Source organism: Perna viridis, chromosome 5, assembly GCF_037379345.1.
Source record: "Perna viridis isolate PV_CMFRI_1.1 ecotype Kerala chromosome 5, ASM3737934v1, whole genome shotgun sequence".
NCBI classification, from domain to species: domain Eukaryota; kingdom Metazoa; phylum Mollusca; class Bivalvia; order Mytilida; family Mytilidae; genus Perna; species Perna viridis.
In genome coordinates this window covers 45,747,458-45,771,123 of record NC_142449.1, presented here as the reverse complement: position 1 = coordinate 45,771,123, position 23,666 = coordinate 45,747,458, and the positions used below count along the sequence as shown (strand labels likewise).

The 23,666-nt window shown below is 32.9% G+C and overlaps 1 protein-coding gene across 1 annotated transcript in view; it reads right to left on the bottom strand.

Moving 5' to 3' along the window:
* Nucleotides 1-299: 299 nt before the first annotated feature.
* Nucleotides 300-23,666, bottom strand: part of LOC148617922 (leucine-rich repeat and coiled-coil domain-containing protein 1-like) — a 111,952-nt gene continuing 88,585 nt past the window's right edge. Inside the window, exons 16-27 of the mRNA XM_088585596.1 lie at nucleotides 22,627-22,711; nucleotides 20,459-20,572; nucleotides 15,911-15,982; nucleotides 12,347-12,421; nucleotides 10,291-10,390; nucleotides 7,356-7,444; nucleotides 6,813-6,887; nucleotides 5,923-6,036; nucleotides 5,055-5,149; nucleotides 4,401-4,538; nucleotides 1,977-2,112; nucleotides 300-1,271 (exon numbers count right to left, since the gene is read on the bottom strand). Coding sequence (XP_088441722.1) covers nucleotides 1,146-1,271; nucleotides 1,977-2,112; nucleotides 4,401-4,538; nucleotides 5,055-5,149; nucleotides 5,923-6,036; nucleotides 6,813-6,887; nucleotides 7,356-7,444; nucleotides 10,291-10,390; nucleotides 12,347-12,421; nucleotides 15,911-15,982; nucleotides 20,459-20,572; nucleotides 22,627-22,711 — 1,219 coding nt within the window. The 3' untranslated portion in view covers nucleotides 300-1,145. The remainder of the gene's footprint in view (nucleotides 1,272-1,976; nucleotides 2,113-4,400; nucleotides 4,539-5,054; nucleotides 5,150-5,922; nucleotides 6,037-6,812; nucleotides 6,888-7,355; nucleotides 7,445-10,290; nucleotides 10,391-12,346; nucleotides 12,422-15,910; nucleotides 15,983-20,458; nucleotides 20,573-22,626; nucleotides 22,712-23,666) is intronic.

Below are 23,666 nucleotides of genomic sequence, written 5' to 3'. Positions count from 1 at the left end.
TTTAACAGTGATTTTGTCTCTCTCTAAATTTCACACAGTACACAGCATCATGTGACAGGAACAATTTATCAATTGACGATGCGCAACGACAATGACTGACTATGAAATAATCATGACAGCTTAAGCAACTTCATCAGCATAATTGCTCAACTATTTACATTGGTACCAAGGTCAATTACCTCACTCAGAAAACAATACAATTCAAGGACTTAAAATCAGTCTGTTCACTTAAGCTTCAATACAAGTTCAGAGAATAATGTTAATTCATCCACTTAGCCCACTTACAAAATAATCACAAGTTTTTATTAATTCATTTATTTATCATTTATCACATGATTCATTAAATATGATGTCACAAAAAGCTGACTACATATAAAGGTTATTCATACTACAACTATATTTTGGACAGAAATTCTATTATGTCAATAAACCATGGGAAACAACTCAGTCACTACATTTGATCTCACTTACAACTTCTGGTATCAGTAATGCATTGATATTCCTATAGACTTGTATAGTGGAGTGCATATTTTTAGGATTTAAAAAAAAATATGTAAATTGATTCAGTAAAACTTTCACTTATGTAACATTTCTAAGGACAAGTGAAAAATTAATTTTCCGCAAAAAATAGTAAGGTGAGTCCACGAAGATGGGACAGAAAAGTAGTCTTGAACTATAAATATCCATTTTCTATACTGTCACTTTTGTTTTGCACTCATCAAACCAACCTTTTCAGTGGAACATTTTCATGTTATAATGTTAATTTTCTTAACAAAAATTTTGTCATCCTATAGTGCTATGTGCTATTTTATAAGTCATTGTTCATATCTTTTGATAAAACATTAGTTTGTAGAAAGGCAAAAAGAAAACGCACTATATTTTTATACCCTCCATGTTTTGACATACACCCACTCCAGGATATGCAATGCAATACTGGTACCTTCTAACTTTTACTTGATATTACATGTTAAATAGGTAATTTTCAAAGTTTCAAAGCAATTTTACAACAGATTCCAATAAAGATCTCGCCATATATCTATTATCTTAAATTATTCACCATCTTGTAACAGCTTTACTTTAATTAATATTAATCAAAGAGAGACAACTCTAGCTTATCATTTCAATAACATTCTAAAAAATATTTGTTACAGTAAATCTGTCTGTAAGTCACTGAGTGCTTTAGTTAATCTTTTCACTTTTTCTTCCGTTGCTCTTTTGTTTGACTCCTGATCTCGTAAAAGTTCCCTCATTTCTTCCTCCACTTCATAAACCTATAATAAAAGAAACTCTAAAATGGTGTATACTAAAAGTTAAATACTGTGAAAATACTGTTGTTCGTGGTGTACCAATTTTCGTGGTTTTCGTGGATATGTCAAACCATAAAATTTGGTTCCCAACAAGTAATAGATTTTAATTGATGTGTAGACTGAAAATTTCAAAACCGCGAATTAAAAAATCCACGATCTTGTGTTTCTTCACTGATCTACGAAAATTAGGAGCCACAAATTAAAGTACTTTCACAGTAAAAGATAATTTGAATTTTTTTGAAATTTTACCCACAGTTTCACTGTCTCTATCTCTTAATTTATAGTAAGGGCTAATTGTTGTAAGTAGAAGAAAAGCAGTTGTTTGTAAGATACCAAGTTTTAAATGATTTTTGTGGTTATGGTCCAATTTCTAAGAAATTCTAAGAAAAGTTTTATATTGAAAACTTATGGTAATGTTACTTGCGACTGAATGAGCTGGCTTAAGCAATTGAATAACTATTTTTTCACAAAGTTGCAAGTTGAGAGCAAAAAAGCAACTCAATGATATTTCTCTCAAACTGGCAAAATCAATTTAAGTGAAGATGAACAAGAAATCTGAGTGATACCCCTGATTTCAATCATGATATAAAGGAAAATAAGCTAAGTCCTCGGTAAACAGGAAGTTGTTGAATATTTCCGAAAATAAATACCACCATATGGCATACCCACCTTATGATAAGCCCGGTCTATCTCAGATTGTTTCTCTTGTTCCAGTCGGTTGATCTCCTCTTGATGTGAGAATTCCTTGGCCTCCAACTGTTTCCTAAATTGGTCGTCTAAAGATCTTAACTTATCTATGGCAGTACTGTTAAAATGAAGTAAGATAAAAAAAAAATAAAAATTAAACTCTCATAGGTTTCAAGTTAGAAGAATTATGAGTATTCTATTGTTTGTTATTGATTGACCTAAGCTGATTAAATCTTATATTCTAATTGTTTTAAATTTGTTTATTTCCTATTTTTTATCTACCATAACAAATGTGTGTGTGTGAAGGATGCAGATTAGCTTATACAGCTTGGTACCTCTATGTGTTTGTGGAGGGGAGATAGAGTATTATGGAGGAGGATACCTCTGTGTGTTTGTGGAGGGGAGGTAGAGTATTATGGGGGAGGACAGACATGGAAAACAGATATACACAACAAAGAACATAAAGCAACTTAAATCATACATACAAAGTAACAAAAGCAAATGAGCAACTTGGACCAGGTGCACCGGTAGGGTAAGCGCCCTCTGTTTTTTTTTATAGAAACACCCGTCGAGTTGCTCATAAAAAAGTCAAGACAATTGAGGAAAGGAAAACTATGACCCGTTGAATAAATCAGTTTTCATGGTGCAGATGGATACACCTTAACGATCCACGAATTCATGATGACGACCATAAAACCTCTGTAGTGATGACTTCAATCTTGTAGCAACATAACCCTGTTCCAAAAGTCAATATGTTAGAGTTCTAGTGCGATACAAAACGTCTGCGTAGTTTTGGCAAGCTCTGGCATAACGTATCAGTTGTGATATGAACACTCCATACGCAGGTGCTGAAGGGATGTTGCCACAGATGAAAGGAAAGTTGACAATTCTGAATGAAAAGTCATCACGTTTGTCGTAAAGTTTGGTCAATAGTTTTCCTTGATCATCGATTCCTAAGTGTAGGTCAAGATATATGAGGCTGACTTTACAGTGTCTGTAGTATCCTTTATCTCAAAATCTTTGGGGTAGATGCAATGTATCAAATCCCCAAAATTAAGATTGTTTAAAGATAATACATCATCTATATAGCGGAAACTGAGATTTAAGGATCTAGCCTAGGACGATATTCTTTCTTTCGGATCAAATCAGCTATAAAGTCAGCCTCATAAGTGGGAAGGAATAGGTCAGCAAGTAAAGGAGCACAATTTGTTCCCATTGGAATGCCAACCGTTTGTTGAAAAAAACATCCACCACACTGGACGAATATGTTGTCGATTAGAAATTCCAGCATTTTTTAAACATCTTCCTCTCTATATTTTTCGAAGATTATTTGGAATTATTTCTTACAAAGTATGAGGACTCTCTACCAAGAACTATATGTTTGTATCTAGGTGTACCATCTTTTCTGGAAAAACAACAAAGTATAATGTTTTTAAGTTGGGATTTTAACTGAGTATGGGGAATAGAAGTATACAGTGTTGAAAAATCATAGGTTTTAATGCTATTATATTCAGATAATAGTCTTGAACTGATTGTCTCCAAAAGATCTTTCCAATTTTTCAGGATCCACATTGGACTACGGGAATAACAAGTGTTGTGGTAGGACTGCAGACCCTCTTTGACAGTTGTGAGTATAGAAGTTAAAAGTTTTGAAAGAGGATTGGTGATACATTTTACAGATCTAGCTATGAAACATTGTTTGTATGGATTCTTGTGGAGTTTAGGAATCCAGTACATAGATGGTAAATGAGGACGATAACTTGTACAGCTTTGTACCTCTTGTGTGTTTGTGGAGGTGAGGTAGTGTATTATGGAGAAAGATACAACCAACCTCATTATCTATCTCAGTATGTGTGTGGTACCAATATAATACCAGAGGAGTTATTTACTTTCCTAGCTTTACAGTATTTTTTCTGTGTGTGTGTAGAGGAAGAATATGTGAAGGAAGGGAGAGCAACATACTTTGTAGATTGATGGCTACATCTCTTGATCCTGTCTCTTCCTATCTGTGTGCAAATGAAGTCTAGTGTATTCATAAGGAAGAATTATCAACCTTACAGCCTCTACACCACTGTCCCTCTCTGCGAGTAAGAGTGGGAGGTAGCAAATAAAGGAAGAATTACCTATCTTGCAGGAACTATAGATCTGTTGCTCTGTGTGTATGGAGGGGAGGAAGTGAAGAAAGGAAGCGTTACCTACCTTGCAGCCTCTACAGATGTATTTCTCAGTACATGATGAGAGGTGGTAGAGTAAGGAAGAGTTATTTACCTTGCAGCCTCTACAGATGTATTTCTCAGTGCATGACGAGAGGTGGTAGAGTAAGGAAGCGTTACCTACCTTGCAGCCTCTACAGATGTATTTCTCAGTGCATGAGGAGAGGTGGTAGAGTAAGGAAGAGTTATTTACCTTGCAGCTTCTACAGCTTTATCCCTCTCCTCTTGTAACCTTTTCTCTTTACTGCCCCAATTATCCCTCATCTGTTGTACCTGCTTCTCTAGCTGACCAATCAATTGTGACTTGTCCTTCCATTTGTTGTTCAGAATGCTATAAAGAGGTAAAAAATTTTTCTTACAAATTCTGATACAATCTCAAATTTAAAAATTGTTTTATCATGCTGAAATTCTAAAGTGCAGATAATTTTTTTTTTATTTTCATTTTTTTTTTTGGAAATGGGGGATCTTTCCTGAAAGTTAATTCTTACTTTGAAGTTAGTTAGATGTGTATATATTTTGACAGAAACAATAATTAAAACAAATGTAATGTTTCAAAAAAATGTAAAATCAACTGCAATTTCATGCCACCTTTGATTATGATATGCCAAAACAGAAAAATTTTAAGGGTGGACAGCGGTAAATTATTTTGCTGTTTTTTTTTTCATTTGTTTTAATTTATGACTTCATGTTTTGCTTTTTGTTTTTATTTTATCTCTTGTTTTAATTACCAAATGTTATCATAGATTTTTTCCCAATGAATCTTGGTTCTATTATATTACTTTAATCTCATTTAAATCCCTACCAACCTAAAACAAAACATTTTCTCCCCAATAGTCAATATACTAACATATGAGCTTTCTTAGATTCGTCCAGTTCAGCTTGTAAGTCAGCCACTTGTAATTTCAGATCGTCCTTTCTTCCTCTTAGAGCATCTATTCTTTCCTGTAATAAGTAGAAAAAAATTTATGTTTATACAATTGATATTTTTTATTTTTGATGGGTTACAATTCTGGTCAATTTGCTCACTAAATGTCACTTCTCAATGAAAATCGTTCTATCAATGTTTACTTTTAGGGCATCAATTTATTAGAAAGAAGTCAGATGACAAGAATTACATGTCAGTAAGAACTACCAGAGCTCTTCTACAAGAAGCAACACGAATATCTCTGTTATAATCTGAAGAAAAATCAGTAGAGTTAAAATTAAGAGGAATATAGACATGTTTTTTCATTTATCATCCGTAGTAAGATCCACTGAATATCCACTGGCAGGTTTATAATGCATTTATAGACATTAACATTTGATAGAGAAAAAAATTATAATTGCTAATGTGTATAAGAGACAATCACACTGTTCTAGGATTTTTGAAATTTGTAGGTTTCCCTGGAAAAACTCTAAAACAGGATTAACTTTCCCACAGTTAAAGTCTGCTTTCAGAACATAACAAATCCTTCAAAATTCAGTTTTCTACTAGCTAAAGTGAAAGTAGAACATGACAAACAACTTTCTCTCACCAAAACTGTAAATGCCCCTGGTGACAGGAAAATAGAATCCTAGAACACTGCCACCTTACAAAAAATCCTAACTTACTATTTTCTTGTACTTGACTTTAACAGATTTACTCCATTTAGCTAGATTTAAACTTGCAGGTTACACATTTTCACAAAATAAGATCTACCACTACATCAAATCTAAGACCCAACTCATACTCATACCTGAACATCTTGTGAGGCACCCCTCTCTTCATTCAGTTGGTCCTCCAAACTCCTCTGGGTCTTCAGAGCTTCCTCTCTAGTTCTCCTCAGTTCCTCATCTCTCTCTATCACTCCCTGCGTTGAGTAAAACAAGTATTCATGGGTCATGTAAAGGTTTATACTGATAGTTCTAACTGTTCTGATATATTTATTATCACAATGAAAACTGTTGGATATTGATAACTGGAAAATAACATTCTCTTTCTCAATAGAGAAATTTCATTGAGTTTTCAAATAAAAAAACAAACAAAACTAGCAGTACTTTTTTAATTTCTTTAAAAAATCTCATTTTATAATGCCACTATATTGTCATAGTCTTTGAACTAATTACGTGTGCTTTTTATTCAACAAACTTCTTACAATTACACTTTTGGAACATGGTTATGTTGCTTCAAGATTAAAGTCATCAACACAGTTTTATGGTTGTCATCACTTGTGGATCTATCTGCACCATACGAACCAATTTGTTCAATGTGTCATAGTTTTCCTTTCCTCTTTTGTATACCCCAGACTTGACTTTTTATGAGCAACTTGGCAGGTGTTTCAAGAAAAGCAGAGAATGCTTACCCTACCAGTGCACCTGGTCCATGCTCCCAGTGGAGTCCGAGTTGCTCATTTACTTCTGTTGCTATGTACTTATTATTTACATTATTTTATGTTTTTTACTGTGTATGTCTGTTTTCCCTGTCGGGTATTTGACACTGGATTGTGTTCTTCTGATTTATCCTACAATTTTGGTTCCCTTGATAACTAAAGGTACACATCATTTGTTTGAATATACATTATTAACTTTCATTATAATTTCAAGACTGGATGCAATCTTTACACTGCATATTTAATCTGTTAAGTACCTCTTTCAGTTTTTTAATAGTTTCTGTCTGATCTTCCAACATTTTTGACTTGATCTTTAAAGCATCAGCTTCTCTCTGTAATAAAATTATATAAGATCAAAATATTTTCTTAATTCAAATCTGTATTTTTTTTATGCAATTATCTGATAAACCATTATTTTAAGGCAAAATTTAACACACTTAGGGAGGATGCGAGGACATAGAAACTAGCATTAATTTACATTCTCACTCAACTGGCGTGAGATTGAAAATTATTGTATAGCAAGATCAAAGGGATTTTAAACAAAATAGCAATAAATTAGTAAAGGCCATCAACATTATTGGTAAATTTAAAGGCTAAAATATAAAATTGTAAATTTTTCATTTTTTGACTAAACTCAATGCATGTACAGGTTATTTATATACATGTATTTAATAACTTTTTACTTTGACAATCAAAAGTGTTTCTATTATATAATAGAGTTATTCCCCTTTTCACATTAAATTATTGAGTAAAAGGAACTAAAGATAAAGAAGTAGTTTTAAAATAAGGTTCCAACTCACACTTAAGTTCTTCTTCAGAACAGCAATCTCAGAATTCTGAGCTTCAATTTTAGCTTCTAGTCTCCCTCGATCCTGAGCTAATGATGCACCTGAAAGAGTAATCACGGGAACCGAGGTTATAGAGGTAATCAAGGAGTAATCAAGGGAACCAAAGTGATAGCGGTAATCAAGGAGTAATCAATGGAACCAAGGTTATAGCGGTAATCAAGGAGTAATCAAGGGAACCAAGGTTATAGAGGTAATCAAAGAGTAATCAAGGGAACCAAGGTTATAGAGGTAATCAAAGAGTAATCACGGGAACCAAGGTTATAGAGGTAATCAAAGAGTAATCAAGGGAACCAAGGTTATAGCGGTAATCAAGGAGTAATCAAGGAAACCAAGGTTATAGCGGTAATCAAAAGAATGTAATCCAGGGACAAAGACCAGACATGGAAAACAGACATACGCAACAAAGAACATAAAGTAACTAAAATCACACGCACAAAGTAACAAAAACAAATGAAATATACATAAACTTGAGTTTTAAACATATTTATTTGCTACAATATCAGGAACATGATTGGTTATACAATTTTATCGATGTCCTCTAAACTTAAGTAATCATTGGTACTAGAATGCTTAGAAAATGAAAGATTGCTTATTTTTTACAAATTGGTGAGATTAATGTTACTTCATTCAATTTAAGCTGTATGAAGTTACACACAAAATTTGAAATCAATCCATCCATTGGAAGCTGAGATTTTTGTGATGAAAATTTTATTTATTTTTCCAATTATTTAAAATAGCAAAGTTCCAAGAAATAGGAAGCTGATATCTGACAACACCCAAAGTCGCTAACAATGTATACGCCAAACGCACGAACCCACACATTAAATCTGAAATTAATCTATCCATTGGGAGTCATGATAATTGCAATAAAATTTGGATAGACTGAACGACAGCCGGATGGACGGAGGGACAAGGTGACTCCAATACATCACCTACTTGCTGAGTTGGGGTATAATAATAGTACATCATTTTGTCACCAAATTTTACACAATGGGAGTGTACAACATATCATGTTGATCTAAAGAAAAGTCCAATTCTCAACTGTTGGTGTGCTGATCATTTCCATGAATATACCGGGGTATAAGATATAAGATATATAAGAGAGTTTTATTGGCCAATCATGGACCCTCTCAGGTAGAGCAAATTAATACAATGATTTCAATGATTTTGAAAAATGTGCAAATATACAATATAATAATGAATAATGATTATATCTCCCTTTATCATAATGCATTTCATTGGGAACATTACAATTTTTTTTGAGGTTTTTAAAAAGTCTAATTGAAGGAGATTGGACACCTTTTTAAGAAATACAATGACTAATATATTTTACTTTCTCCTCAATAACAGTATAATTTAAAACCATATCTTAAGAAAATTGTAGAAATAGAATTTAATATTTTTTCAACTATTGAATTGATAAATTACATATAATCAAGTCAGAAGTGAAAAACTTTAAGGCTTTTTATACTGGTATTCTAAACAGAGCAATAAGGAAGTGAAAATGTTATAAATCTATAGTACAGATAAAAAAAAGAAATTAACACACTTTTTTTACCACAGAATAAAAAAATCGTACACATTTTTTCTCTCTCAAGGATAGCTAAAATCCTTCAATACATAAAACTCTTGCTTCTGATAAAAAAAATAAATATTGATGGTAGTGTTTAGGGTGATCAGGTGTTTCTATAACTATTAAGTAGATTTTTAATTGAAATTTATCAGTAACCTTGCTGGTAGTGACGTGGCTGGTCAAGATGTCTATCTAGTCATAAATTTCTGTTTTATTAACAGAACAGGAAGCAGTACCAATATTAAAGGAAGCCCAAGCTAAGCACGGGCTAGAGAGTTGTGAATAAATGAACCTGTCTTATGAACTGAACAGAAAGCATTGCCAGCACGGTCTAGAGAGTTCTAAATACCAGTCCTCTTAACAGCACAGGAAGTATTGGCGATGAAATAGGAGGCCCAAGCAAGCAAGGTCTAGAGAGTTCTAAATATCTGTCCTATTAACAGAACAGGAAGCATTGCAGATAAATAACATTAAAATATTGCAGCAAGGATTAGGATAAAAAAAAATGCTACTAATTGCTGAACTAAGTCTGCCACTACAATACGACATAAAATGTAAGAATCCCAAAACTCCTATTAAATCATAACTATGATATCATACTGTGGTAGGTAAAATCCCACCTAAGTATGAAGCATTATAATCTTGGAAGTTACATATTACACAGATACTGTGCCTACATTATGAGACCTTCTTGATGTTATGTAATTAACACAGATAACAAGCCATACTATAACATACTGCAGAAGGTAATGTGAAATAGATTTTGTTTGAAGTTGAGACATTAAACAGGGGCTGATCCAGACACTTTGCAAAATGAGGAATGCCAGCAGGGGTTTCTCTGAAAAAGGGGGGTGCTAGGACATAATTTACAATTTTTTGTCTATTTTACACATGAAAATGACAAATTTCCAATAAAAAGGAGGGGTGGATCCGCCACTGTTAATTAAAACATTGTTTTTCTTAAACACCATTAGTGCATTGAGATATTTTTGTCATTCAAGAAACCATATTACAAAATGAAAAAAGCAAAAACAGATTATATAGAAAGTATATTAACTTTATATAGGTTTCATTCTTAATGGTAGGTAACTAGTTTCCTGTATTACCTTACTGTGCTAGTTCTTGTGGTAGAATGGAATTTCTTAGAGACTATAATCAAAACAATTAATACTGAATAAGATCCATTTTTTTCATTAAAAAATCCATACTTGAACTCCAAGTAATAAAACAGGAACAAAAGTAAGTATGCTAACCTAATATAGGTCTCAAGATTAAAGGGAGGTAACTCATTTCCTAGGTTTCTACAATATTTACCTTGCTGTGCTAATTCTTGACCCCATAGTTTTCTCTCGGCTTTTAGTCCACTGATGACTGAGTCTTGGGCCTCCACTTGAGCTAACAGTTTGGTCTTGTCCTGTAATAGTAAATGTTTGAAAATTATGTAAAATAATATCAGAAAAATATGTATTCCCCCTTATTATTGTGAGTGAATGTGTCTATACAAACTGGGAAGACCATAAAAAACTGAAGGGAGCTTTCATCCATCAAAACATTGTATCACAGATTATTTAAATGCAATTGAGTTATATGAAATGTGGCCAGAAAGACAGTCTGCAGTAAGCCATTAAGCATCCACCAAAATACTTTTGTTTAACTTTTTTTTTAAATTGGGCAGTGTTATACGATTGCTTCTATTTATCTTAGTGTAATCCTGGTCACTTCATATATACCCGGTAATCCTGTTTTTACATTTTTCAAAAAAGGACATAAACCATGAAAAATACTGTAATTTAAATATTTTTTTTTGAAAATTTAAGTTGATGTGTTTGCCATGATAATTATAACATAACGTTTTTATTTAAAAATTTCCATTGGATTAATGTTGACACGTGGCAATCTGTAAAGTCTAATATCACAATGATAGCCTATAGTTTTGGTCAATTTCATAAAATCTGACATGGACTTCCACAAAAACATAAGTTGTATATTATGTCAGTCAAAGGACAGACTCATAAAAATGCTTTGGTTACCTAATCATGTAAGTGTAAATGGTGATAAATTTCCCAATGATATGATATCAACATCTTGAAATAATATACATTAAAGTTTATTCAAAATAAAAACAATATTTATTCAACACAGTTTACACAAAGTATATACCTCCATCAACTCAAGATCCAATAGAATTGACAAGGAGGTTAACAAACCTACAATTAAGTAAGTACTGTAAACATATTTTTCATGGTTGCTAATTTTCGCGGATTCTGTCAAGTAAACATATTCATAGGTATCAATTTTCATGGTTACAAAAAAATAAGTTGTGCTATATAGTGTAAAAAATCAGTTTCGTGTGTACTATTTTTGGCAGTGTTCTGTTCATCGCGAATATAGCGAAAATTGATACACCGTAAAAAAAAATGATTACGTTTACAGTAGCCTTTCGTATGAAGGATGAACACATACAGTTGGTTTCGCATGAGGGATGAACACATAGAGTTGGTGTTGCGTGAGGGATGAACACAAAGAATTGGTTTCGCATGAGAGATGACCACATAGAGTTGGTTTCACATGAGGAATGAACACATAGAGTTGGTTTCACATGAGGGATGAATACATAGAGTTGTTTTCGCATGAGGGATGAACACAAAGAGTTGGTTTTGCATGAGGGATGAACACATAGAGTTGGTTTTGCATGAGGGATGAACACATAGAGTTGGTTTTGCATGAGGGATGAACACAAAGAGTTGGTTTCTGATCTGCTTTCACTGTCGATTGATACAGGTAAATACAACCAACCAAACAAAATATATCATAATAATAGACATAAAGAATCTACAACGATAACGAGTTGATTATGGAATTTCTCACATCGAATGAAATAAATTTTATAGTTTTGGTCGCGAGGCTTGCCAAGCTATTCAAACTATAAAATTTATTTCACGAGATGGGATAAATTCATACTAAACAAGCTTTGGGTTTAGATTCTGTTTCTCTAATGCCCTAAAAACGTAAAAAATACCGAAAAATGAATGGCGTGCGAAACGTTATGATTCCGATTTGTAGGAAACATGTTGACGTCACACAAACGCGAACATTCCAAACAAAAGAAACCAGATGATTTCAAAGGTTTTTTTCACTTCAAATCTTCCCAAGTCCCTTCATAATTTTTATTTAATGTAAGAAAACACCAAAATTATCTCATTTAACTGACATATAACTACAATAGCAATCGAGGCGATTCAAGATGGAGTCCAAGACAATCAATTTCTAAGCCAATTGAACTCTGAGAATAAAAAAGTCATTAGTGATGAGAACATTTTTTTCCACACCGGTCAAGCGGTATGAAAATTGAAGCAAAATTAGAGAATACCTTTTTCAGCAATTCAAGTTGGACAAGTTTTCTCCTTGATTCTTCCTCTTGTTCTTCTAAACCATGAAGTCTGGACTGAAAATAGAAAAAAAACCATGAAGCCAGGACTGAAAATAGTAAAAAACCATGACGCCTGGACTGAAAATAGAAAAAAAAACATGAAGTTTGGACTGAAAATAGAACTGTATTGCTTGTAAACAGCTGTAACTGAAGCACATGTTCTGTCAATATTGAGCTACTGTCTACATGTGTGGACAGACAGACAGAGAGATGGTGTACCTTAATATGACAGAAGGAATGTTAATAAAAATAGAACATAAGTACATTTAAACCAAATGTAAAATTAATTTTGTGTGTTTTTTTTAATTTCAACAACATGTCTACATAGTAAGCATAAATATTTCAGCTTTCAAAACCAGAAGCTGGACTAACCAAAATAAAACCCTGAATATGACAATATAACTAATACATAGATTAAAGCCAACAAAAAACATCTTTAGGCAACACAACAAAATTGGAAAGGAAACTGTCAAAGAGACACTAAAGCCCTGCATGGCATTTCACAGTCAGAACATAAAATTGCTTTAGTTAACAATAGATCATAGCACAGAGTGCATGTGTAACAAGATGACACCATCTTCATCTTTCTACAATACAAACTTAAATGATTAAAGAATTGACAAATGCACTAACAGAAACAATCATTTACCCAGGGCACCACTGCTGGTTGGATATGAAAATGAAGCATTAAAATTAACAGAAATAGTGGATTTGAGAACATTGATCATATTTAATTGTTTCCTTAAATTACAAAAATCTGTTGAAAGTAACATTTACCTTGACCTCCAACCTTCTGACCTAAAATTACCATTCAAATGTCATCATTGTAATTAAAATAACAAAACAAAAAAAAATGTTATTATGCAGTCAAAACAAATATATAATCTATAAGAGAACAAAAGTAGAGAAAGCTGTAAACTACAGCCATATAGAAAATGTAGAATGAAAAACAAACAACATCAGTTCTTACTATTGTTACCAAGAAAATTATTTTTTTAAAAATTGTTCATGAAATTGTGCCTTTTCTGTACTTCAAATTCTAATAAACTAGACTATTTTCAGTTAATAGCAGGAAACACTGCACAATGCAGGCTGTAAATCAGAGAAAACTAATTTAGACTTTTAAATGAATAAGCATGCCTAAAGCTACATAGCTCCTTTCTGTCAATATATTTAAATTAATTATTCATAAATGTTTGCAAGGAATTTACAGGAGTTACACTTCATTACAGTAAAACCTGATTAATAAAACACCTGTATATTCCAGCACAAGTGTTCCAGCAGTCAGTTTCACAACATAAGTGTTCCGGCAGTCAGTTTCACAACATAAGTGTTCAAACAGCCAGTTTTAAAACAAAAGTGTTCCAGCAGTCAGTTTCAAAACAAAAGTGTTCCAGCAGTCAGTTTCAAAACAAAAGTGTTCAAGCAGTCAGCTTCACAACATAAGTTGAACATGAAGTTGCATGCAATGCCATGCTAGGTATATCCCACTCATACGGAAGTTGATAATGGGCTACAATTTAAATTCCAAATAAGCCCTGTCTATATAAAGCCACATATCTAATTTGAAATTGTTTTCTGACAATACTTTTCTTTATCATTCTATACAATGAAAATGGTCCAAGAAAACAGGGAGTTGATATCAGATGGCAAACAATGTACCTCCCATCTATATAACACCACACAACAAAGTTTAAATCATTCTGTAAAGTGGTTTCCAAAATTTTTATTTTGTGACATAAATTTTGGCAGACGGATAGACAGACAAGGTGGTTCAAATATATCATCAACTCATTGAGTGCATGCATGGGAGTATAAGGTAAACATGAGTTCCGACAAAGATTATTTTGGAGTGAACTATGGGTTCAATCTCAACTAAATATATAAAAGATCCAGTCCCATAAAACTGGATCAAATTAGAAAGCATGGCCTATAAAATCTTGAACTTTCTCTGGCCAGGGAAAAATAGTACTCTAATGAAATCATATCATTAAAAAAGAAAATAAAGAGAAAGTACAAACAGTCTTCAACCTTATTCTACTATTAATGAAAATAAGATTAAAAAGTTCATAAGAGAGAGAGCTATTCATCAATATTAAAATAAAGAACCTATTTCCACAATTTGATCAACTTGTAAATTACCATGCTATAAGGAAAGTGTACTTAAAGAAAGAACATTTGTTTTATGATAGAGCCAATGGGATTCAATATTACATCAAAAGTAATTTCACATAATTTTGAGTTCTATTGTAAATAAACATGATGTTTGTAAGCAAAGAAAAAAGCCCATAGACACAGATGTCTGTTATGCTTATAATTCAGGCAATGACCCCAGTCAGAACATAACTTAGTGTTTCTTTTTACACACTAAGAAACACTATGCAGAAATTTCCATTGAAAATTTTTACAATTAGATCCCAAAATGAAGTTCAACTGGTTGAATGTTTTATCTTATCCTTTTTCACACCTTCCTTCACCCTATTGTTTTTTTTTGGATGAGTTACTACCGGTATCCTTTATTTCTCGTGATACCTACATAAAAGTTTACTGTGTAAGTGCCACCTGGTGAACGGTCTGTGAATCATTTACATTTCCAGAAAATAATTCAACTAATACTTCATTCTTTCTTGTTTTCACAACTGATTTAATCAACAAAATCCCATCTAAGAATCAGGTTTTTGCTAATTAAATTCAATTTAACTAATCAGAGCTGTTTAGAACTCAAACTCCACATTGAAAGCCAAGATGGTGCCCTGCAGAGTCAGGAACTGAATTAAGGTTTGTTTACATAATCTTATCTGTATGATACACATATTAGATAAAAGACCCTGGTGTCACAAAACTTGAATATTCTTGAATTCTATGGTAAATCAAATCAAAAGCTTTTGATTTTATTATTAAAATCAGTTATGAATATTTTCAATCATAAGTAATTTTTAAAGTTTTTATAGCCACAGAGCCAGCAGTCGATTTCCTAAAAAGTCACAAGTGTAAAATCAATCATAACTAATGATGTCACAATGATATTTTCTGTTGATTAACTTAACACTTATGATTTTGTGAAATTGGTTCCTGTTTATAAGCCAAAGCTAGCTAGAACTCAATCTGGATACAAACAAGCACAAGTAAGTACCTTACAATACAGTTTATTTAATGTCATCATTGATTTCCAAAACTGTAGGTTTTTGTACAGGAAAGGTATAGAAATGATAACAAAAACCTCTAAACGAGGTTCATTTAATTGTACATCAAAACAGAATCAAGCAGATTCGTTGTCTCACTATATAATTAGAATCAAAGCCAAATTCTTAAAAAATGATCATAAGATTTAAAGTCACAATGCTATTTTCTGTAGTGATGATATTCCTGTTCCTGTCGCCTGGTCACGTACATGTAACCTACCTTGTACTCCAGTACCTGTTCCTGTCACCTGGTCACGTACAGGTAACCTACCTTGTACTTCACTACCTGTTCTTGTCACCTGGTCACGTACATGTAACCTACCTTGTACTCCACTACCTGTTCTTGTTTACATCTGGACAACTCTGTTATTCTGCCTTTCTGCTCCTTAACCAACTGTAAAACAAAATGTTTTATATCACTACCAAACCCTTAAAAATATCTTGGTCGGCCCTGTGTGCTATAGACTTTCGTAATGCTCCTTGTCTGAACAAGTTTCTTCAAAGCAATATACATAAACTTTCATTTTTCACTGAATAGAATTCACTTTGCATGATTTCCAAAGTAGAAATACTACTATTGACAATGTAATGCTTTAAAAGGTGCAGCTTGATACAATTGCAGAGGTCAGGCCCTGATCAGTTGGGGCAAGTATGGACACCATTCAAACTTGATTACATTACAGAGGTCAGGCCATGATCAGTTGGGGCAAGTATGGACACCATTCAAACTTGATTACATTACAGAGGTCAGGCCCTGATCAGTTGGGGCAAGTATGGACACCATTCAAACTTGATTACATTACAGAGGTCAGGCCCCGATCAGTTGGGGCAAGTATGGACACCATTCAAACTTGAATACATTACAGAGGTCAGGCCCCGATCAGTTGGGGCAAGTATGGACACCATTCAAACTTGAATACATTACAGAGGTCAGGCCCCGATCAGTTGGGGCAAGTATGGACACCATTCAAACTTGATTACATTACAGAGGTCAGGCCCCGATCAGTTGGGGCAAGTATGGACACCATTCAAACTTGATTACATTACAGAGGTCAGGCCCCGATCAGTTGGGGCAAGTATGGACACCATTCAAACTTGATTACATTACAGAGGTCAGGCCCCGATCAGTTGGGGCAAGTATGGACACCATTCAAACTTGATTACATTACAGAGGTCAGGCCCCGATCAGTTGGGGCAAGTATGGACACCATTCAAACTTGATTACATTACAGAGGTCAGGCCCCGATCAGTTGGGGCAAGTATGGACACCATTCAAACTTGATTACATTACAGAGGTCAGGCCATGATCAGTTGGGGCAAGTATGGACACCATTCAAACTTGAATACATTACAGAGGTCAGGCCATGATCAGGTGGGGCAAGTATGGACACCATTCAAACTTGAATACATTACAGAGGTCAGGCCCCGATCAGTTGGGGCAAGTATGGACACCATTCAAACTTGATTACATTACAGAGGTCAGGCCCCGATCAGTTGGGGCAAGTATGGACACCATTCAAACTTGATTACATTACAGAGGTCAGGCCATGATCAGTTGGGGCAAGTATGGACACCATTCAAACTTGAATACATTACAGAGGTCAGGCCATGATCAGGTGGGGCAAGTATGGACACCATTCAAACTTGAATACATTACAGAGGTCAGGCCCCGATCAGTTGGGGCAAGTATGGACACCATTCAAACTTGATTACATTACAGAGGTCAGGCCCCGATCAGTTGGGGCAAGTATGGACACCATTCAAACTTGAAACAGCTTAGAATTTTGATTATGATTAGATGTAAGATAAAAGTTTGAACAGACTGGACACTTTTTGGCCATTATTCCTAAATCAACCTCAAACCACCTAAAGGTATATGGCACCTTGTTTCAAAGCAATCCATTCCCTTTCACTCAAGCTACTGTCCAGTGGGTATATGGCACCTTGTTTCAAAGCAACCCATTCCCTTTCACTCAAGCTATTGTCCAGAAATCAGAAAAATACTTGTGTCTGGTCACTTTGTGGCCCCTTATTGAAAATCTTAGCTCAAGCTACACCCTCAAAAATCAATCCAAGTCTTCCATGGGTGGTTTGGCATCTTGTAATAAATTTTAGAGAGATTCATTTAAGAATTGGCACTTCGCACAATAAACAATATGCACATGAAAAAATTGATGTTAATTTTCAATAGACAAAATTTTTATCATAGTCAATTCTTATAAATTAATTTTAAAACATATTTTTATCTTTAAACATGAAAAAAGTAGCTCTGAATTTAACTGAATAAGGGCGTGTCAATATTTTTTTTATCCACTGAGATAAAACAAAATTATTTTAACCAATCAGATTACAGTAATTATCTCAAATTAATTTATACACTAATAGTTAAATTATTGCCTGGACATAAGGAACATGCATGTTTCTAGCACCCTTTTTTGACCCTTAATTTCTGAAAAGTTCAAATCTTTACCCCAAAATCAATCCAAGTCTCACTTTCGTGGTAGAGAATACTGAGTAACAATATCATAGACATTCATATGCTTTTAATGGCGTTATATAGTTTAAGGGTCCCCTTTTGGCCCCTAATTCTTAAACCATTGGGTTTATAACTTCCAAAATCAATACAAATCTTCCTTTTGTGATTTGGAACCTTCTTACAAAATTTAAAAAAGATCAACTAATACTCAAATTATAGCATAAAAACTACAGAAAAATTTTATGTAGTTATTTAAGAAGGAAGAGCCATGTTTGCAATCATATACCAGTAGTAAAAAACAAAACAAGGTATAATTCCCTCCTCCAGGACTATTTTTAATTTTCAAGTGCAAACTTTGTCAAAGCCTTGGTAGGTTAATAATGAAACATAAAAGGGTCAAATGAAATTTTACACATTACATATCTTGTGTCAGTCTTATGCAAAATGTGTGAGATAGGTACCACTGCTGGTTCACTCTATATTTCATAAGGATCTACAGTGACACTGACCTTGGATCTGAGAATTTTAGGTTTCCACAAGAAAGCTCAAAATAAAAAATCAACATTCCCTTAAAAAAATCTGCCTCCCAAACTTAATTTATCTTTTTGGAAATTCATGTTTAATCCTTGCCTAAAAGGAATGTGAAACATAATAAATATCTTTCCTCCACCAAATTTTCTTTTGCCCTGGGAGACTGAAATTCACATTCCTAAAACAATGGGTTGATATTGAAGAAAAAAGACACCTGAATGACCAATTTTTTAAACATGTTTTATCAACCCTTACATGACAAAAACTATTATAGCAACTATTTCACCACTAAGAAGATCTATTTTTAGATACATTAATTAAGTCAAGGTCATTCAAAGGATTTATCAAAAGCCTCCCTTGACTGCTATAAAAAACAAAAAATAATGAAATATTAATATTTGATCTCCTGAGCAGTGTAACTAATCTTTCCCAGCAAAATTAAATTCTGTCACAATTTACACCTAATTTTATGTAATATTTAATTCTTAACCTTGACATGTATTTTTAGGTTATGAAAATAAAAAATTTTGCAAAATTGTTACTTTTTCTTGTTAGGTTGGTGCAATGAATTACATGCAGCTGGTTTGTATCATGCTTCCTTCCAGTTCCGATGATTTGTGGTATTTTAGTGCTTATGTACTGATGTTCTGCTAGGCAAAATTTTGGTCGATATTCTAAGTCAATTCTGATCAATGTTCCAATTAAAATAATTTTAATCAATATTTTCAGTTAATTTTGATCAATGTTTTAAGTTCATTTTTATCAATATTTTCAGTTATTTTTACATTGCCTAGACAGCAATTTTTAGGTGAGAAAAATTTTATTATTCAAAACTTATGTGATGAGATATAGAACATCAACACTGTTCTGATTTAACAATACAATGTCAAATACAAACACAGCTCCAACCAGTGAAAATGTTTGTATGTTCCTACAGTTTAATGTTTGTTTGTTGGGGTTTAATGCCCGAGCAGTTTAAAGCATCATATATATATCAACAAAACATCCCTGACACCCTACGGTAAAATATCAAGTTCTTTAACGAGGCTCTGCCAACTTCTTGAACATCAAGACATATACCCCTGACAACCTAGGGTAAAATATAAAGTTCTTTAATGAGGTTCTGCCAACTTCTTTAACATCAAGACATATACCCCTGACACCCTAGGGTAAAATATCAAGTTCTTTAACGAGGTTCTGCCAACTTCTTTAACATTGAATGTTTGATAATTCCTAGTCCGGCATTTCCTATCTGTATTTGATTCTTTATCTCACTTTTATAGTTAACTTTATGATTTAGAAAACTTGGTGGCTGTTTTTTTTTGTATTTACAAAAGTTTTATTGCCATGTCACAAAAGTTGCAAGGTTTGGGCAAGATTAATAGGACAATTAATTGGAAAGGGTGAATAACCAAAATATAATCACAAGTGCTGAAAAATGTATAGATTTAACAAGTGCGGAGAACTTGTTCTGCACACGAGTTAAATCTAAATGAGTTCCTGGCACAAGTGATCATATTTTGGTTATTCACAATAACTAATTGACTCCTATTTGATGTATAAATTTCCTCCATTATTTATTGGAATTTCAACATAAATTTTAAATTTATGAATGGCGGAATGATATTTGTGTCGTAACTTTTTCTAATGTGAAGATGGGAGTAAGGTCAAGAGTGAAATTACAGAATTTATTCAATAGTGTGAAATATAAATTTTTTTTTTCACAAGGAACATTCGGTTAATCACTGCTATCTATATAATTAAATGAAATCTCATATGGCTAAGCATAGAAATTTTCTTGTCTAAAAAGTGAGGCGATGCCGACTTTATCACCCAAATGGTTGCTTTGAGATTAAAACCTACAGCGGTCAGTTCATTCATCATCTGTGTTGATTTTTCATCTTTTCTATGAGCTGCCATTAGTGCTTGTTTGTTCTCAGCATTCTCTTCACTGATGGTCTGGTAGGCCTCTTGTAACTAAAATAGATAAACTTGTCTCATAAGCAGAACACTGAATAAGAAATTTGTCAAACAGCACCCAAAAACCAACTGAAAATCTATCTAGTAGAAACTAAATAGAATACCTGTTGATCCTAGGATAATAGGAAAACTTTGAAAAATTGATTTATTTCTTAAACTAATGGGAAACCTCATAAATGAGACCATTAAATAAATAAATGGGAAAATTTTCAAAAGAAACAATAAACTGACAAGAAACTTGAAATATGATCACTATTACTACCGGTATGTAAAATTCCTTTTACAGTGCATGTGATTTTCCACAAAGTTTTTTTATTTTTACTTCTTTAACTGAAGAAAATGAAATCCCAGGAAAAAATGCTTATACTCAGGTAACAGAGCTTAATTCACCAACAAATAAAAAACATCTAAAATGTAATACTTCATTTAAAAAAATACATTTTTTATGGTATTGAGCTCATCATGGAGCTTTAATTTTCTCTATCACAATTTCACAAAGTATGCCTGATGATGCTTAAATCGGAAAATTAAATGCTTGATCAAGAATTCTGTACGGTATCTGTCATGCAATAATGACATAACATGATTTGACTATTATTTCATTTACAACATTGTGTAATCCTTGCACAGCATGCATCCAATATCCTTTCTATTGTATACAATGTAAAAACATATTAATTAAATCAAAAGATTACAATGTTACAGGAAATACAGAGAATCTTTTCCGTATCCTATTGAGTCTTACTAGACATGACATTACTGTTGGGGTGTTTGCAGAATCTTGTTGAAGAATTCAAATTGTGGATATTTATTGGAGTGTTTGGGTGTAATTTAATTTGTTAATGGTAGTTATGAATTTGTGAGTAGAATTTGGCTCCACACGAAAATTCATTTGGAAGAATCTTCTGTAAAAAGATTTTTAACTCATTAATTATCAAGTTTTCACAATACATGCATTACTATTATTTATACATTTTAAATTTTATTTAAGAGATCTCTAACTGTGCTCTATAAAATAGTTCAACATGCATTTCCTTAAGACACTGTCCTCAGGTGTTAATTGTATTAAAGGTACACCCCCCCCCCCAAAAAAAAAAAAAAAAATTTTTTTTTGCTTTTAACATAGGAAGGCTATTCCAAATGCATGCTAAGAGTTCTAATTTTTTTTCAATAAGGATTAACAACCTTTTAGCCCTAAATATGGAATCAATCTTTAAAAAAAATTTATGCCTAGAAAGTACATGTCAACCACACTGTGCAAATACCTGCAATTACAAGTAATAATTTACTGTACTTATAAACGCTATTGTTGATGATAAAGTCAAAATAATTATAACTGTTCATAAATGTTCATTCCCCCTTGAATTCCCCTAAATTGGATACAAGAATTCTTTTCCCTCATACTTCCATTTCAATTTTCTTTAAAGTTAATACTTACATCATTTAAGTGCAAAGACTACCAACAAAAATAATTTACATATGAATGAGTGGTTTGAATTATTTCTCCACATGAAAGGAAAAAAAAAGATTTTCAACATGGAGCTTTAGTAAGCATGTTTAAATCATAATTTTACCATAGAGAGTATAGAAATAAATTAAATCAAGAATAGGCTTAAGGTGAACCAGATTCTCCCAAGAAATCTGTGGAAATCATGGAAAATGTAAAATGGTGGGAAAATCTCACAGAAATTGAAACACAGCCAAGTGGTTAAAAAGTCACATGCATTTTCAATGCACTAATTTATAATGGAGGAAATGTATTTACAGGTTTGGTCACAGACTCTTATGCAGCAAGTTAATAAGTAGTGGAAAAGAATAAACACATGATCTTTCAGCAGAATTGACTTTGCCAATCAATCTCCCAAGATTTTTCTAGCAGTGTTGCCTTTGCCAATCAATCTCCCAATATTTTTCTAGCAGTGTTGCCTTTGCCCATCAATCTACGAACACCTCTACACAAGAGCTGGGGGTAAGGCATGAAGAATTACTTAGTAAATTCATGCATGTTAAGGGAACTGTTTTAATACCAAGACAACTTGAATCCTGCTTACTTCATTAAACCTGCAGGCCTCAATCTGCAATGCCATTCTGAATTCGTCTTCCAGATCACTGTATTGTTTGGTCAAAATATCTATCCTGAAAAAAAATAAATAAATAAATAAATAAAACAGAGGTGGCTAATTGCTTTTGTTTGTTGTATTTAAATGTCGATAAGAGAAAGAAATTTTGAGGGGTAAAGAGTAAATTTTTCCCCCTTAATGAAAAATTAAAAATTTTCAAATAAAAATGTAAGGTTTGTGGGTGATTTTGGTTAAAGTAACTATATTTTCTTTGAAAAATACTAAACAAATTGAGTTTTTACAACAAAAATTTAATTCTACATTAAAATCTCCTTCACAAGACACTGTCAATATGGGAGATCTAATCCACATGAATCGTTCCAAAGGTTAACAGGTAAATTTAAAGTGCTAGCTCATGCAAACACGAGCCAGCAGGGAGACATGAAACCTCACTGAGAAACATTATTCTGACTTCAAATAAATGAGTCAATTGCAAAATAGAATTAGTACATAGCGATCAGACTTGATGTACTGTATCATTGTATGTTATTAGAGAAATAAGATATCTGTGAGCGACTACTTCCCGATAGATTCTGTTTATTTGCTTATTTTCTTGGTGTAAAATGTACAGGATTTTATCATATAGACTTCATTGAGGCTTCTTTTCCCTTTTTTTAAAGACTTAACTGTATTTTTTGTGGCATAGGAGCTCTCAATAATCCCCATGATTTTAAATTCACAGAGCTTTTGACCATTAGTTAAAAAAAAATTCAGGTAAGTTGTTTTAAATTACATACATGTTTTAGTTTTTCCTTGATTGACACATTTTTAAACATTTAAAAAATCCATGATATGAAATGTAATCATGGCAAAACCATAAATATCTAATCCTTAAAGAATTGTTTCAGTTTAATAAAATTGTAGAATCACAAATCTGTTTTGTAAACGCAAGTTATGATAAAATGCTTTGAAGAGGTCTTCAGGCACATAAATTACATCTGCCACCTTTTCTTTTCAAATAACCCCAAATT